The 18,217-nt window shown below is 35.1% G+C and overlaps 1 protein-coding gene and 1 pseudogene across 6 annotated transcripts; one reads left to right on the forward strand and one right to left on the reverse strand.

Annotated features, from left to right (window-relative positions):
* The first annotated feature begins 6,247 nt into the window (after positions 1 to 6,247).
* Positions 6,248 to 11,964, forward strand: LOC143603509 (ubiquitin carboxyl-terminal hydrolase 26-like; annotated as a pseudogene). Its single transcript, XR_013148073.1, has 14 exons — positions 6,248 to 6,298; positions 6,512 to 6,626; positions 7,843 to 8,442; positions 8,549 to 8,804; positions 8,872 to 9,566; positions 9,660 to 9,768; positions 9,858 to 10,039; positions 10,102 to 10,386; positions 10,477 to 10,684; positions 10,775 to 10,846; positions 10,913 to 11,143; positions 11,221 to 11,484; positions 11,550 to 11,691; positions 11,778 to 11,964. The product of XR_013148073.1 is annotated as a ubiquitin carboxyl-terminal hydrolase 26-like (transcript).
* A 641-nt stretch (positions 11,965 to 12,605) lies between these two features.
* On the reverse strand, positions 12,606 to 17,541 carry LOC143603517 (protein arginine N-methyltransferase 1.5-like). 5 transcript variants are annotated; one of them, XM_077080319.1, is made up of 23 exons: positions 17,410 to 17,541; positions 16,449 to 16,566; positions 16,248 to 16,357; positions 16,072 to 16,161; positions 15,919 to 15,993; positions 15,739 to 15,830; positions 15,559 to 15,634; positions 15,380 to 15,466; positions 15,233 to 15,293; positions 15,034 to 15,125; positions 14,897 to 14,932; positions 14,751 to 14,819; positions 14,588 to 14,656; positions 14,414 to 14,467; positions 14,251 to 14,325; positions 14,061 to 14,153; positions 13,873 to 13,976; positions 13,738 to 13,786; positions 13,566 to 13,652; positions 13,353 to 13,458; positions 13,172 to 13,259; positions 12,961 to 13,054; positions 12,608 to 12,878 (listed from the first exon to the last, which is right to left on the reverse strand). In XM_077080319.1, exons 1-23 carry the CDS (start codon positions 17,539 to 17,541, stop codon positions 12,795 to 12,797), a joined length of 1,941 nt encoding a protein of 646 aa, XP_076936434.1. In that variant the 3' UTR covers positions 12,608 to 12,794. The 5 variants fall into 5 exon arrangements, with proteins under 5 accessions (XP_076936425.1, XP_076936419.1, XP_076936413.1 ...); XM_077080316.1 differs by having other exon boundaries at positions 15,209 to 15,293; XM_077080310.1 differs by having other exon boundaries at positions 12,606 to 12,878; positions 14,414 to 14,656.
* Between the last annotated feature and the right edge of the window lie 676 nt (positions 17,542 to 18,217).

The following is an 18,217-nucleotide window of genomic DNA, read 5'->3' on the forward strand; positions in this document are numbered from 1 at the left end:
TAAAATAACATAAGTAGCCTCGATTCAGTCCAAATGAAACCACAATCAAAATGAAAATAAAATAAAGTAACAAGTTTCATCTAAATAAAAACTTCAATCAACCAAGAATTAATAAGTATCATCTAAACATCATGAAACAAACAATCAAAACCAGTTTCATCAATATAATCAATCTAAACATTCAAATTAAAGAATCGATCTACACATACAAATTTCGAACTTAACTATCATATGACCAATATGAACATTCACGTAAAACAATGTAACAAGGAAAGCGAGACAACAAATAACAGACATAAAATCCTGATGTTACCCAAACTTCAGGATGCGCTGAGAAGGGGTGGTCGACAAAGGGACAGTCACAGAGCCCGAAGGAACGACCGTCTTTGAGGTCACTAACAATGTATATAGGGTCCTTTGGTCTTTTCACTATTCAAAATCAAAACATAATATTCTTTTCACCGTTTTAATTATATACATTGCACATAAATTTGTCATATGTATCGCTACCCCCCCCCCCCCCCACCACCACCACCATCAAATGATTATCCATGATTTTCAGTTTACTCTAGAGGTGGTCAAAAAAAACCGGTCCTCGAACCGGTTTGCCGGTTTAAACCGGAAACCGGTTTTTAAGAAAACCGGTTTTTTGTAAACCGGTTTGACCGGTTTACAAACCGGCGGTTTATATATCGGTTACACAATTTGGAGCCAAAACCGGTTTTATAACCGGTTATAAAAAAAACCGGTTTTTTTTAATAACCGGTTATTAAAAAACCGGTTTTTTTAATAACCGGTTTTTTAAAAAACCGGTTAACCGGTTTTTTTATAAACCGGTTTTTGACCGTTATAAAAAAACCGGTTTAACCGGTTAAAAACCGGTTTTTTCCCGTTGATTAACGGCCATATAGCCGTTTTTTTTAAGTTTTGACCGTTTTTTTTTTTCCCCATTTTACCCCCACAAACATCTATATATAGCTTAGGTTGGGTATTGGTTAGATCACACTCGATTATACAACTCCAAACGCTCTAAACGTTTATTACATACGCGATTATTTTGTTATCTCACGCTCAATTATACCACATTACCACTCCATACGCTCTTATTTCGTAGTCGATTATCATGGCCTCCCAAAGTGCTGCTTCATCCGTCAACATGGGTGCCTCGAACACGGGAGAAACGGTCGTTCGGGTCATCCCCACGAAACGAAACCAAGATGTTTGGCAACATTTCGACCTATGCGAAATGTCTAACGGTACCCAAAAAGCTCGATGCAAACATTGTTTGAAGTTTTATAGCAAAGATGCAAACTCCACTTTAAGAGCGCATGTACAAAGGCCCTTTTGCAAGGCCTTGAAGGACGAATCGGGAAGTAGTTCGCAGCCGGAGATGACGAATCAAGGAACGGTGTTTACGTACGACCTTGAAGCGGTACGTCAAAAGTTTTCAAACTTTGTGATTCAAAATACACTTCCTTTCAACCACTTCGACAACCCTCAATTCACGGAGATGATGCAAAAGTATGTTCAACCACGCTACCAACACGTAAGTCGTTCGACCCTTAGAAGAGATTGTCTTAAAGCTTGGAAAAACGCTAAATCCGAACTAATTTCATACTTTTCAAACTTACAAACTGGTGTAAACTTAACAACGGATGTGTGGTCGGTACCTAAAGGTTCGCCCGACTCATACATTTGTGTGACGGCTCATTGGGTTGACCCCGGGTCGTGGCAAATGATGAAACGAACCGTTGCGTTTCAATTGTTTGATTACCCGCACACGGGTAGAAATATTTTTAAACTCTTGGATAAAGTCATTCGACAATACAAGATTGAAGAAAAAATCTTTTCAATTTCGTTTGATAACGCGTCCAACAATACGGCCGCGGTTGGCCATTTAAAATTAAAGTATAAACCTATTTGTGATGGAGCGTTTTTTCATAGCCGATGCATTGCACATATTATCAACTTGGCCGTGCAAGATGGGTTAAACGTGATCGAAACGCAAAGAAACAATTTTAAAAGAATGTTACGAGATGTTTTTAGCAACAATAAAACATTTTCAAGATATAAAAAATTTTGTGATGAAGCTAATTGTCAATGGTTGGGGCCCAATTGGGATTGTCCAACAAGATGGAACTCGACTTGTGATATGTTTGAGAAAGCCATCCAACAAAAAGAATCACTAATTGCGTTTCATCAAATAATGTCAAGTAGGGGTAAATGTGCACCGTACGATTCTAGAAACTGGTTATTGATTGAGATCGTTACGGAGGTCCTTCAAATTTTTAAATCTTGCACAACTAGTTTATCCGGGGTTTACTATCCAACAAGCCCCATTGCTTTACCAAAAATTGCTGTCATGTGCACAAAGTTGAGTGAACTTCATTGTAGGGGTGCACCTTATTTTGATATGGGTGTAAAAATGAAAGAAAAATTTAGAAAATATTTTCAACAACTACCCGCTGTTTTGACATGTGCTGCTGCGTTAAACCCTTGCATCAATGTTGGTGGTGTTGAAGCTTTAATAGAAAAAATTTGTGATGAGCTAGAGTTAAACGACGATCAAAACCCCTATTATAACCAAACTTTAAAGAATGCTTTCAACACCACCTTGTCTAACATGTATGATGTTTACCTTACAAAATACGGGTCGTCTTCCCAAATTCATGACTCGTTAAGAGCTGTTGCCCAATCCCAATCCCAATCCCAAACCGACCTTGAAATGGGGATGTACTACATGATTTGGGAAGACGCCGGTAAACGTCAAAAGGTAAACACCCCAAGCAGTGAACTTGGAAGGTATGGTGGTACCAACTTTGTGAAACACATGACTCCAGATGAATTTAGAAGTCTTGATTTGCTGGCTTGGTGGAGAGGTAAGGAGGATGAGTTTCCGATCCTCGCCGCCATGGCCAAAGATTTACTAACGGTCCAAGCTTCCACGGTAGCTTCGGAGTCTGCTTTTTCTGTTTCTGGCAGGGTTATATCGATTAGGAGGACTCGACTCACTCCACCAGCTGTAGAGATGTCTATTTGCTACAAGGATTACTTGGACGCTTTAGATAGGGCACAACATCAACGCTCACTCGAGGGGGAAATGGACTATGAGGCGGGCTTGTATGAAGACGAGGTCAATCAAGGACACACTCAACCAATGACCGATGAAGAAGCCGCGTACGACGATTACCTAAGGAATAGCTCGGGATCGGGTAGCGATGAAAATAATGAGTAAGAAACAGCAAGTTGTTAATGTAATCGTGTCTAAGCATTCTTTAATGTTTGTATTTTTGAGTTACGAATATGCGATAACGATTTAATGTTTGTATTTTTAATGTAAAAGCTATAAATGAAAGTTATGTATTTTTGAGTTACGAATATGCGATAACGATTTAATACTTGTAGTTACCGGTTTGCCTTGTAGTTACCGGTTTGTTTATACTGTGAAAAAATAATGGTTATTTAAAAAAAAAAAAAAAAAAAAAAAAACCGGTTAACCGGTTAGACCGGTTATTAAAAAACCGGTTAATAAAAAAACCGGTTTATTAACCGGTTCTAACCGGTTCACAAACCGGTCGTAACCGGTTTGACCGGTTATGGTTTTCATGCACAAAAACCGGTTATTAACCGGTCCGGTTATTAACCGAACCGGTTTTTTTCCAGGACGAAAAAAACCGGTCCGGTTAATAACCGAACCGGTTTTTTTAAAAAAACCGATTTGTGCACCTCTAGTTTACTCGGTATTCTTGTTCGATTCCAAAGTATTAATATTGATTTATACACCTTTATAACAAATATATACTTTAAACACCATAAAACAAAAATTATTACGAATTTATGATATACTATTATACTTAACTACTATTTATAATTTTTGGATACAAATTTATCCATACAAATCATAATAATTAATTTTTCTTATCTCCCTGTTCCTTTGTCGTTTGTTTTCACCCACTTTTTTTCTAAAAAAAAAATAGATAGAAAACTAAAAATAATGAATATTTTATTTCTCCTAACTGTAATACAAATAGTTATCTAACTTAATTATTATTACACTAGGTTATTGACCTGTGGGCGTCACAACATCCACATGCTTTTAGCATCAACTGATATATATGCATTATGCTTTTCTTGTTGTTATTTGTTTAAAATTAATTTTTATGTAACATTATACATGTGTTAAATAATGATTGATGGTGTCACGAAACTTTTTAAGTCGTTTGGAGTATTTAGCTAATTAGTTTGGTGGTTTAAATTGAAGATATGCACCTGGTGGGTTGGTTGTTGTGTTTGTTAATTGAGCAAATTACCAAAATAGCTCATTTCATGAGAGAGAAAACAACAAATAACACGTGAGCTTTGAAATTCTCAAAATAGCCCTTCAAATCTCACGTACACGTTTGTGAGATTCCCTGTGACTTTTGGTGGACGAATCAGATTCTGCCAAGTGTGTTCCACTCCCACCTACCACGATATTTTTCATCCCAAATCTGTCGGAAACGTAACTTTTGACACCAAATATAACCTGAAAAAAACCAACTGTAACGTGATGTTTCAAGCTGTTTTTATCGGCAACGTGAGTTTTCAAATAAGATGGATTTGAAAGGTTTTTGAAATTCATCTCTTTAGATGAATTTCAAATGAATTTTGTTTTTTTAAAAAAAACCATCTTCTTCTTCGTCTTCATCACCATCACCTTCATCATTATTCCGGTCACCGTCACCGCCACCGGAGCTTTAACCAAAGTCCTCAACCTCCTCAACTCTTCACCTTAATCATCTTCGTCACCTTCATCACCTTCATCATTATTCATCATCTTCATCTTCCACCTTCTCCTAGATTTTTTCGTGATTCCCGTTCTCTAGTTTCGATTCCGTCCCAAACTCATCCATTTACACATAAACAACAATACCCAACTCCAAAACTATCTCCAATTACCCAAAAAAATGTAGTCTACATTATTGGATGAGCCTTTGAAATTCGTACCAAATTAATGTTATACGTTAAAAGATGGGCCATAAATATGTTTAACGTTAAAATGTATCCGGATTATATGTTTTACGTTAAAGTTTTCCAAAAATATGTTGCATGTCAATTATTGGTGGGCCTGATAAAATAAGGACCAATTTTATGTTATACGTTAAAAGATGTCCCAAATATATGTTCAACGTTAAAATATATCCGGATTATATGTTTTACGTTAAAGTTTCCCCTAAATATGTTGCATGTCAATTATTGGCGGGTCCGATAAAATAAGAACCAAATTTATGTTATACGGATTGTATGTTGAAATTCATTTGAAATTCATCTAAGGAGATGAATTTCAAAAAACCTTTCAAATCCATCTTATTTGAAAACTCACGTTGCCGATAAAAATAGCTTGAAACATCACGTTACAGTTGTTTTTTTTCAGGTTATATTTGGTGTCAAAAGTTACGTTTCCGACAGATTTGGGATGAAAAATATCGTAGTAGGTGGGAGTGGAACACACTTGGCAGAATCTGATTCGTCCACCAAAAGTCACGGGGAATCTCACAAACTCACGTGTACGTGAGATTTGAAGGGCTATTTTGGGAATTTCAAATCTCACGTGCTATTTGTTGTTTTCTCTCTCATGAGCTATTTTGATAATTTTCTCTTGTTAATTTAATCTTTGCTTTTTGATCCTTTTTGGTTACATAATTTTTTATGGCTTTTTGGTGAAATATTTTTTTTATATAGATGTTTGGTCATTTTTCCTTATGGTACGTGTATTACACACATTTTATTTCACTTACTCCTCTATATCTAGGCTTAGGTTTTCATTATTTGCATGTGTTATTCGACAAGACAACATTGTCTACGAATTGCAGGTTTGGTTTCATTAATACTTTTGAAGAAGTTGTCATGCTTACTACGATGCCTTGTTCAGTTTATGTGTGTTATACACTTACGCCATGCTATTTTCTTAAGTTTAGGTTCGAGAGTTCACAACTTATTTATGTTATCTTTGTCCCTAAGTGTATTTTTGATTGTTGTTGTTGGTTTTGTGTTGCAGTTTCTTGGTTTTAAATACATGTTTTGGTACCGTAACAAACGTGACCGATATAATTAGAATTCGTATTTACGGCAACACTTCAGCCGCGCCGGATAAAAACGTAGTTATTATTGATATTTGTTTGCAATGCAATGAAATGAAATGAAATGAAGGGTGGGTAGAGTACTATTTGTATGACCCAAAATTTCATCTCATATTTATTTTTATTTTTAATCATCACAAATTTCTCATCAAATCAAATCCCTAATTCAATCTGCACAGGTAATAATAATAATATTATTAATAATAATCCTTCAATCATCTGCTCTCTATATCTTCAATTTCACATCAATTTCATCACACAACAACAACAACAACAAATCGTTTTTTTTTTTGAGAACTAAAACCCTAATTTGTTCGTTTGTATCTATTAGAGTTTCGTTTTCCGTTAAATTCAACTGCTTGTTGCAGTAAGTGAAGTTTTTACGTTTGCAGGTTTGGATTGGAGCAAAGTGATTGATGAGAAAATGAGTAATCGGCCGAGTACGCGTAACAAAAACAAGCGGCAACGATCGGATAATAATGCTGAACTTATTAATGATCTGTACAGGTGATTTCACTTTCATTCAATCTCTTTTCATGCTTGCAGTGTGCTAATTGTTTCATTATTCAACCGCATTTTGTGCATTTTGTGTTTGTTCTCAATCTGACTAACCTAGGGTTTGATTTTGGGGAAAAAAATGGTACAAAATGATTATTATTATTATTATTATTATTATTATTATTATTATGTTTACTATTATTTATTGTGATATGTAGTTAACAATCACTGTTTTCTGTTGGTCTATAGACACAAAGTATAAGCTTTAAGCTTTTGATGTATGTTATCTAAAGAATATTAAATTTTATATAAAGAGTTCAATGCAAAACTGAGATAAGTTATTCTTGAAATGTAACAAGAATGTGCTGTTTTAAGTATTACTATGAAGTTTGACGGTTATTCTTGTTTTATTAACATCAAGGTTTGATTATTGAAGTGCATTTTCTGCATTTTTTGTTTGTTCTCAATCTGAAAACCTAGGGTTTCTTTTGTGATTATTATTATAATTATTGTTATTATTATTGTGACATATAGTTAACAATCACTGTTTTCTGTTGGAGTGCTGGTATCTAGACACAAAATATTAACTTTAAACTTTTGATGTCTGTTATATATTATAATTTTGGGAATTCTAGACTAGATGGATTTTATCTAAAGATTATTATTAATATTTTTTTTGAAGACTTTAATGCAGAACTGAGATAACTTATTCTACAAATGTAACGACAATTTGCTATTTGAAGTATTACTATGAAGTTTGGTGGTTATTCTTCTTTTCTTAACAAAGAGATTTTCTTTGCATTAAAGTTTGCACAATTTTTTTTTTTTTTTTTTTTGGTGTGTAAACTGGCCTACTATTCTGGAAAGTACCACTCACTGAGTCACTGTTATATGTAAAATCAACACAGAACTTAATTGAAGTTTGATTGTGTTTTGGAAAGAGCATTCCTTTCCTTTTAAGCTTCATTTGATAATTATAGTTGTTAACAATATGTGAAGTTTAAACATTTGTTGTCGGTTTTATAATTTTGGACCCTAGTAGTTTGGGAATTGTAAGCTTAGATGGATTTTATTTCAAGTATATCGATTTTTATTTAAAGAGTTTAATGTAAAACTGAGATAACTTGTTTTACAAATTTAAGTACTGCATTTTGCTATCTAAAGTGTTACTATGAAGTTTGGTGGTTATCTGATTTGTTATATGGTAAAACTTTTTTTTTGGTAGGAAAATTCACTTGTCTGGTGCAGTGTCAAAGGACGAAATAAAGCAGCTATATATGTATGAGAAGCCGGTTTGTTTTCCAGGCTGTAGAGTGAACACGAAAGATAACCCTAACTGTTTTTGTGGGCTGATTCCACCACCAAATGGTAACCGAAAATCTGGATTATGGCCAAAGACTACTGAAATTGTTTCCTCATTGGGTGCCGATCCTTCTAAGGATACCCGTGATACGCTCGAGACGCCAGCTGGATTAACAAATCTTGGAGCCACATGTTATGCAAACAGCATACTTCAGTTTTTATACATGAATAAGTCTTTCAGAGAAGGTGTATTGTCTGTTGAGCCAGAGGCTTTGGAACAACAGCCTGTTTTGGATAAAATTGCTCGGCTTTTTGCACAGCTTCATGCCAGTAATATGGCTTTTGTTGATTCGGCTCCTTTTATTGAAGCACTGGCTTTAGATAATGGTATTCAGCAAGATAGTCATGAGTTTCTTACATTGCTTTTTTCATTGCTTGAACAATGTTTGAGTTGCTCAGAAGTTTCTAAGGCCAGATCTGTTATTCAAGATCTCTTTCGTGGAGGTGTGTCACATGTGACCAAGTAAGTTACTTATAAGTTATAATATGATTTGTATTATTATGGACTATCACTTGATAAGCTAATGTGAATGATGATTTCTCTCTTTGTTACTTGTTCGGTGACTTAGGTGTTCAAAATGTGGGAACCAATCTGAAGCCTCATCAAATGTTGAAGATTTTTATGGACTGGAACTAAATGTAAAGGGTTTAAAAGGTTTGGATGAAAGTTTAGATGATTATCTTTCTGTTGAAGAGCTTCAAGGAGATAATCAGTATTTCTGTAGTTCATGTGCAACTCGTGTAAATGCTACACGTAGTATCAAGCTGCAGTCATTGCCACCTGTCCTTATTTTCCAGCTCAAATGTTGTGTTTTCCTTTCTAATGTAAGTTCAAAAACACTTCTGATTTTCTTATGTCGATGCTTTATTTACACTCGTATAATCTTCACAGACTACAACGAAGAAGAAGATAAGTTCTGCATTTTCTTTTCCTGGACAAGTGAATATGGCAAGATGGTTATCTGAAAAAAGTGGATCTGAAATGATATATGATCTATCAGCAGTTTTAATTCACAAGGGTGCTGCTGTTAACAGTGGCCATTATGTAGCTCATATTAAAGATCAAGATAGAGGTTTATGGTGGGAATTTGATGATGAACTTGTTTCTGAATTGGGGCAACACCCTTTCGGTGGTGGTTCTTCTAATACACCTAGTAAACCTGCACAATCTGGTTCGGTAGAATCTAAAAGTGTTGTAAATGGAAACCATACAGATGCTTCATCTTCTGAAATTAATACAAATGTACAAACATTCTCTTCAACCGATGCATATATGCTGATGTATTCTCTTAGGAATCAAACCAATGGTGATAGAAAATCTCAAATGGGATCTGGTGAACTGAAAGTAAATGGTGGTGCTTATCTTCCACCTCATCTTTTGAAGGAAGTTAGTGAGTTGAATAAGTCATATGTTGAATCTTGTCAACAATACAATGCCAAGAAAGACGCCAAGCTGGCACTCATCACCGAGAGACGACAGGAGGTTAGATCAGTTATAACTGAAGCGCCTGTTCAGTCACCTGCAGAGTCATTTAGGTGGATGTCAGTAGATTGGCTTCGTCAATGGGCAGATAACATCATTCCTACGTGAGCTTCAAGTCTTACTTACATTTTCTTTCTCATTGGTTTTATGTTAAAATGCTATATTTTCTCATATGTGATGATTTTATATTTGTGCAGTGAAATTGACAACAAACCAATTCAGTGTGTGCACGGGAAAGTGCCGGTTTCAAAGATTACCTCTATGAAACGGCTATCAACCAAGGCTTGGAATACAATATATTCCAAGGTACCTTATTATATATGTATAATAACTATTTGCTAAATTAATTTGTTTTGATAACTGACTGTACTTTTTATGAAATTGTGTAAATGAAGCATGGAGGTGGTCCAGCGTTGGGTGAAGATGACTGCTGCATTGAGTGCCTAATGGAAACAGCACGTGTTACTGTAAGTGCAGATAGCTACAGAGACGGAAGGACATCAATGAGAGAACTTGCTGAGTAAGCACTTGCTGGGAAATGTCCTGGTGGACAGTTGTACTATGTTTCCAAGTCATGGTATGTTTTTAGTTATCTGTTGCATTCTTAGAGCTACCACTCAAGTTTACATTAAATTGTAGGTTGGGTCAATGGGTACGGAGACGAAACATTGACTTACCATGTGAAGCTGATACTGGACCAACAGCATCAATCAGGTGTCCACATGGTTCACTTATGCCTGAACAAGCTCCAGGAGCCAAGCGGGCCCTAGTACCAGAGAATTTATGGCTTTTTATATATAAATCAGCCAATGAAGTAAAACCGGATGATATGATTGGCTGTTCTGTTTTTCCTTCTGACTCTGATGTATGTCCTCAATGCTGTGTTGAACTCACTGAAGTGACTTCCATGGAAGATACCCTCAGGTGGTTTATACTTTAAATTAAACAATAAACATTCCGTTAAACAGTTAGTGAATCAGTTTGACTTCATTGACTTTATCTGTCAACATGTAGGGACTTTAAGCTAAAACAGCGCCAATCTCATGAAAAATTAGCTCTTGGAAAAACCTTACCGCTTTTTTCTAATAACAAATACTACTTGTTACCTACTTCTTGGCTTTCAAAATGGTGGTCCCATGTTACAGCAGCTGGCAAGAATGCATCTTTTACTGAAGAACCACAAAACCTGAATACTGTCATTGAATCACTGAAATGTGAACAGGTTTTTTTTCTTGCTCTTAATATACTTTAGTAAAATATTGTTTTATAGCTGTTTGTGGTTAATTTTCATAAATGTTATAATCTAAAACAGCATTCAAGACTTCTTCATAGACCTCCTTGTCTTGTAAGGAAACGTGGTGTAATCCTCCAAAAGGCTCCCACTGTTAGTTCATATTTTTTTTTATATATTTTTCATTTTGTAGCGATTAAATTAATGATTTTTTTACAGGTAGACGAGTTGACAATTATTACCGAAAACGACTGGATATTATTCTGCAAAGACTGGAACGGTAACGGGGAAAAGGGCATACTAGCTATAATTGATTTAAGCAATTCCGCTGAAGATAGTATGTTGGGGACGTCTGAAGATATGCCAATCACAGAGGAAAATGTTATCAATCTTGATGATGCGAATGGTGAGGCTGAGTCACAGGGGCCCACAGTTAAAACATATCCAGAGGTATATTTAGTTTCTGAGACGAATAAAGAGTGCTTTGTATGATAATTTTCTCATGTGGTGTTTGTAAGTTATTACAGGTTTGTGAAGATTGCATTGGTGAAAGAGAAAGCTGTGAATTAGTGAGGAAACTAAACTACGGTAACGAGGCTATATGCATTTGCTTTGTTCGCGGGAAAGAACCACCAAAATATATTCTCGAAGGATCTGGAAACATGGAGCCGACTAATCGACGAATCTCTAAACGTTCTAGAAGGACATCTTATGGAAACTCGGTTAACTTGAATGTTTCTGGAACTACAACTCTATATGAACTCAAGATGATGATTTGGCAATCTTTCGGGGTATGTTTTTTATTTGCCAAATTTCTTTCTCCGAAATTAGGGTTAACAGAGTTGAGTTTTTGCAGATTGTTAAGGAAAACCAGATACTACACAAAGGTACCAAGATTGTTTATGGGGAGTCTGCTACTCTTGCTGATGAGTGTATATTCCCAGGAGATGTGTTATGGGTGACTGATACAGAGATCCATGAGAACCGTGACATTGCAGGTAATACATAATATGATAGTAGTGCGAGTATATGTTTTATTCGCTTATACGTTTGATTTTTTACTCTTTTGTTTTTGTTTTTCCAGAGGAGCTTTCTGATACAAAAATGGAGGTGCAGCAATCAGAGGGAGGTTTTACGGGAACACTTTTAACATCAAATATAGGGACACAGGCTGTGTCTCAAGGATGCTACAACTAAGCAGGATCTTTTGAAATGTTATATGCTTCAAGTATTATTGTATATCGGAAGAGAAACCGACAAATTTTGGTAAATGTTTAGACCTAACATCGCTTTATTGGCTTATCCTAATGAGATTTGTCATAGAAGTTAACAAACTCTTGTTTGCTCATTTGTTTCAGAAGGATGTGAATTGAGCGTCGGTTGTTTGAAGATATTCACTATGCCTGTTTGTGCACATTATTAAAAGTTTGTAAAATACCGAGTTTGGAAAAAAACTGTCTTTTTGGTTATTTTGGTACCTGTAGTGATCCATGTAACTGGCTTTATTTTGCTACAGAGCACTGCATATGATATACCTATTAGTGGCTGTGCCGTGGCAGTGGCATTGATCGGTTTTTCATGATTTCTGCATTGTGGTGATGGGTAACTAGTCAAAACGAGTAATTGTTTCGTGCAGGTTAAAATCGTGGGTTCTCCTATTAAGGTAAGCAAGTCAAGCTTGGCTCGTAGAGTCGTAGAACTGCATTAGGCTGAGAGCTTGAACCTTGAGCTCTAGCTTTAGAGCTTTGCTGGTGTAGATTTTTTTAGGTGTAAAACTAATATTTATTATAGTGTTAGGCTTACACGCATTGTTAAGTTCAGTATAATAATGTTTAGGCTCGAGCTTGTTCAAACATGACTTACACCCATGACCCATGTACCCTTTTGGAAAGTACACCATAATAGGATAGCATTGGACCAAATTGAAAACAGTTGTAAGTTCATAAAATGTGTTGCCCATGTCTAACAAAATTTCTTCCTTAAATCCACAACACGACCCAATGGAAAGTCAACCAAAACAACATTTTGTCCGATTCACAAACATTTTCCGTGCCTAAACATTTTACAATCATGGCATCCTGCACTTTGGTCAACATTACCATTACAAGCCAACCCAATATGATCTTCCATTGGAATTGTGTATAGGAGATGCAGTTGGAGATGTCACACACCATTCATACCAAACCTATATCACCATCAAAAGAATTCCAGTCAAATTTACAAAGTGACAAAATTGGGTGGTCAGGTGACGGGTCAAATAAATTTACCTTGGTATTGCCACAACACCGCCAAATGTGAAAATCCAAGAGAGATCCCGCCTTCACATACATTGGTGACCTTAGCGGGAAGAATATTGGAAACCTGCATTGTTAGCGTAAAAGCAATTATAATACCATACGTAACATAACCCTGAATCTAAAGTAAAATTTTTAAAAACAGAGCAAGTGCTAAAAAAGGAGATCGTTTATGAAAGCATACCAGCTAAACATATTTGGAGTTGCGGTTGTTGGTTCGATACCGAGATGTACATCTTTGTAAAGTACTGAATCAAAATAGCCAGCAAATCCTATACACAGTTTTTGTTAATAGATTATAAACTCCATGATTATGATCTTAGGTAACAAAATGAACAAGATTGCATAAACAAAATTCACTATACCATGAACAATACATGATCCGGTCTCAACGGGGATATCAAACCTAAGCTTCTTGTACCGTTGATTACTTTTATTGGGTGAGTTGTTTGGATGGGTAAAAGTAAAGACCTAGCAAAAATAACAGATACAAGTCGTTATTGTTTACTGAATAAAGTATACACTTACAAGTTTAGCCAAATAATCAAATGCTATGTAAAGCATGAAAGAACACTCACAGCTTGAGATGGAGACAGTTTGGCCAAACGGTGCAGCTTTACAACATATGCAGTTTCAAAGTGTAAAAGATCTTTGTGCAATTTAATCTGCAAATTAAATCATAAAATAAATAACACATTGTATTATTACACAAAACATAAAATATCACAAAAAATTAGAAAAGCAACTTACATCATTGTACAATTTTGATGTAGTCACGGGCTGCATAAAACTTGTATACCTGACACAAAACAATCAATAGAACAAAATCTATTGAAATCCAAATATAACTGATAAAATTTGAGAAAACAATTAAAATGTACATACGATTGTGGAATTGAAATCCCATCTGGCTTCAGAAACCGTTGAGCTCCATCAAGACACTCAGGTGACAGCTCATTGTCACCAAAAGAGCCAAGTAACTCACTGACCTAAATTCATATGCACAAAAACTGTAATCCATATAATCAAATAACTGATAAAGAACACAACAGTTTTATTGGCAACGTGCATACCAAAATGTCGGCTTTCTCTGGAGCTTCCCAGCAACGCATGTCGCAAGATATTATGGTCACAGTATTTTCCCAGCCCTCTAACTTAACCAAGCTCTATTACAAAAAAAAAAATAATACAAGTTCAGAGGCAAGTCTAGTTAAGAAAGCTAAAATAGCACCCGAGGAAAGATAAAGATTGAACTAAACTTACATGAAGTGTAACAACTGCATTTGGATTCTTTTCTACAGCAAAAACTCTTATCTTACGCCCAGTTTCTTCAGCAGCCTATTCACAAGTGATCAAAGTGAGTCAAACACTTTGAACGGGTCAGCCATCAACCCATTCATAAGTAAACGGGTCTAAACAAGCATACCTGTAATGATGCTCTAATGAGGGGTCCCCTCCCAGCCCCTACAACCATCAAAACCTGCAAAACACAAATAGGGTTACATAATGCACAAGTCTCTAAATGATAAGCAACTGTAAGAAAAATTAAGAAACAAAATATGACTTCCTGATAATGGAGAAAATAGTTAAGTAAGCTTACAGCGGTTGTGGTAGACGCTTTCTCATCAGGAATCCTATCCACTAATGCTTTACTGACTGCCCTTTGGTACTGCCAATCACAAGTGTCCATTTATAAGCATTAACAAAGACCTCATAAATTAAAATAAGAAATAGACATGCAAAACCAAGAGATTATGTGATACCTGGATGTATTTGACACTGTCCTTTTCAAATGTTTCATAAGTTTGTGCTTCAAGATTGTCCATGAGAGGCTGCAATCAAAAGAATAGTGAATAACTGCCAATAAAAGTATAAAACCAGAACACCAAAGTTGCACAAAGAACTTTACTTGCAAGGGAGATTGTAGATAATCCCTGTAACCAAGCTGCAAGATTAAACAGGGGCCAACTTTAATATATATGTGATAAAAATAAAACTGGAATTTGTACAACTGTTTAATAAAGAATGATATGCTGAAAATCTCACCTCAAAACGTTCTTGTTCAGTAAGGGGTTCCATGTTCTGATATAAATAAGCAACATAGTCCAAATACGACCTTATTTCATGTCTTTGAGCTTCTAATTAAATAACATTAAACAAAACCTTCATTATAAATTATTGTTTTTCTAATATCTTGATGGCACTAGGAAAAGAAAGTTACGCTGGGCATTATTATTAGTTTGACCAGAACCAGATGGAGAGGTCCCAACAGGAAGGTTGTGCACCGCCTTTCCAGAAAGCACTATCTGAAAATTGTTGAAGAAAAACTAATTAACCATGGAGTGTTTGAAAAAAACGGAAAAACACCATTTAAAAGAAAAGAAAAATATACCTGTATTGAATGGTAAAAGAAACTGCTCAACAGTTTCTGATGACGCTTGGAGAGACAAGGGTAGCCCCGTGCATTTGTTAAGAAAGACTAAAACAGTTGAAAAAGTGTTACTTTAAAATACAAAAAATCAACTTGGATCAGAGAAAAAAGATAAATAAAAAATGTTTAGAAGTTTATACATCAGTATGAACAATGGCTGCCTTGAGAGGCTCTCCAAACCAACGCCCAAGTGAGTTTACTGAAGGTAGTGAAGACCTACCAAATCAACGTCCAAGAAAATATAGTTATTAAAGTTTAGCAATAATATATTGATGCATTTTAAGAAAACAAAAGACATATATGAAAGCTTGGATACTCACAGAACATCAAGAGCAACTGAAAGCTGACTGTGATGTTCACATAATGCACGAAAAGAATTCCATAGTTCCCAAGAATCAGTATGCTCCACTACCTATATAGTCATAAATAAACATATATAAATTAGAACATTATAAGATAAATCATATCGTCGAAAATTAAAAGGTCACCCAGACACCCACCATGCCATCAGAAGTTCCATTCACGGAATCACCATCATCTTCATCAGACTTCACTAGAGGAATCCTAAGCCACAACTTAAAAGCAGAAACAAAGAATAAAAAAAAAAAAAAAAAAAAGAGAGATAAATAATGTGTAAAGGCAGTGACATATACCTGCATATTATTAAGGTCTTGTAATATATCATTCACACATCTTGCATAATTAGCACAGGAATTCCCCTTAGGTGTTGGAAGAAGACACGCCTGAAGTAAAACCACATACTTATTTAAAAGCTGTTAAATTGTTCAACAACCTAATAATGCAAGCAAAACCATTGCATGTTTTAAACCTGCAGAGACAGATGAGAAGCCCAAGCTATTTCTTGCTTCAAAGCAATTTCGGAATCCTCCCGAAGAACATCATCTTCTGAATCCAAGTCAATCCATGAGCTAATCTTGCCTGATAAGATGTAATAATCATTGCTATCGCTCCTAAAAATTCTTGAAAACTAGGTTTTTGATAAAAAATAAACTATGAGATAAGGTTATACCAACAACATGACTACTCCATTGTGCTGGGCTTAAAACCAAGTCTGATCCAGTAAAAGGAGGCACACTTGACTCTCTGTTAGCCTTATTAACCAAACTAGACCTGTATCCAGGTTCCATCTGAAACACAATATCAGGACTTAAGTTATTGGATTAATACATAACCTAGATTCAGTACCAACCAGATTTTGCACATTTATTAACTCATATATAATCAGTACTCCACGTATGCATAGTACGATTTGGGTTGGTTTTGGGCTAAGACCAAGCCAAAAACCAAAACTTCGGGTTTCGAATTTTCGAAAACCGTTCTTTTGTTTTTGTTTTTTTATTGGTTTTGTCATTTCGGCTTGAAAATTTTGGATCAAAAATATTTTTTTGGCCCAAAATAATGAATTTGAGCGTAAATCACTTTGTTAACTAATTCACTATTATACATTTGGTATAAAATAATCAAGTTACATATTTATTAAACTCATACAAACTACTTAACTCAGTTAAGAATTAGTTTTGCCATTTGAGCTTGAAATTAAAATTAATGAATTTGCGTCTAAATCGTTTTGTTAACTAATAACTAATTGATCATTACACATTTGAGACCAAATATTCGAGTTACCTATTTATTAATCTCTTATAAATTACTTGAAACAAAAAAAAAATCTACAAAATTTGGTTCAGTTCGGTTTCCACAAAAACATAAACCAAGCTGTCGGTTTTTGTTTAGGCTCTGTTTTTTCGGTTTGTGCACACTAAAGACATAAAAACCAACATGCAACATCAATTGGCATGAAATTCAATCAATGCACCCACAAATTCCCAAATATCTCTCTAAACATCAACCCTAATTCACCTTCAATTTAATAATTTCCATAAAATCACAAATCATTTCACAATGAAGATACACAAGCAACAAAAGCAGAAAATTCAAAACAGATAGACGAATTAATTAATAAAGTAACTAACCAAAGGAGCTACAACGAAGTCAAATCCGCCATTGATGTTATAGGAAAGCACATGCGGCATGTCATCGTTGAACTCCGTCTCCAGTCCACAGTATCTGGAGTCACTCTTATCGCCATTATCTCCCAACGGCATTGTTAGTTAGTTAGGGTTTTAGCAAATGAGAAATGAAGAAGAAGAAGAAGAAGAAGAAGATTGATTGGCTAGGGTTTGTTTGTTTGTTATTAGTTTGGATGAATTACAAAATGAGCTTCTTTTATAACTACTTTCACCTTTTGGTCCTTATAAGTTTTCCTGTTTTTTTATGAAAGACGTGGAGGAGAGAGAAACAATGGAAGTTTATCGGTGTGAACCCAATGGTATGGTTTGAGTAAACAAAATTGTAAATATTCTTTAAATAACCACTTGATTATTTTGCTTAAAAGATATTTTTTTTCCTCATAAACTATTAACCAGGTGCATCAAGTGTTATACAATAAGAATTAATAATTACACTGATGGAATTTAGCGGGGGTAGTGGAGTGGTGTGATGAGTTTTTTTTTGTTTTTATTATTTTATATAATAAGTAGTAAAACAAGATTAGATTAGATTAAATAAAAAATAAAACAAGATTAAATAAATGTTACAAAGATAAATAAATTAAAAAAACCGACAAAAAAAAAACATACGGCCCTTCCCAACCCCGCCTGTCGCATATCTCGCGTTTGCATTGAAGTATGATCGATTTAAAGCGTTCGTTAAGATTTTCGTGCGGTTGTAGGAGGAATGTTAAATCGGCGTTTTTTTTGTTTTCATTCGGATGGTTGATAT

The sequence above is a fragment of the Bidens hawaiensis genome, unplaced genomic scaffold, assembly GCF_021521415.1.
Source record: "Bidens hawaiensis isolate Kalapana, Puna unplaced genomic scaffold, B.hawaiensis_p1.1 tig00001961_1, whole genome shotgun sequence".
Taxonomy (NCBI): domain Eukaryota; kingdom Viridiplantae; phylum Streptophyta; class Magnoliopsida; order Asterales; family Asteraceae; genus Bidens; species Bidens hawaiensis.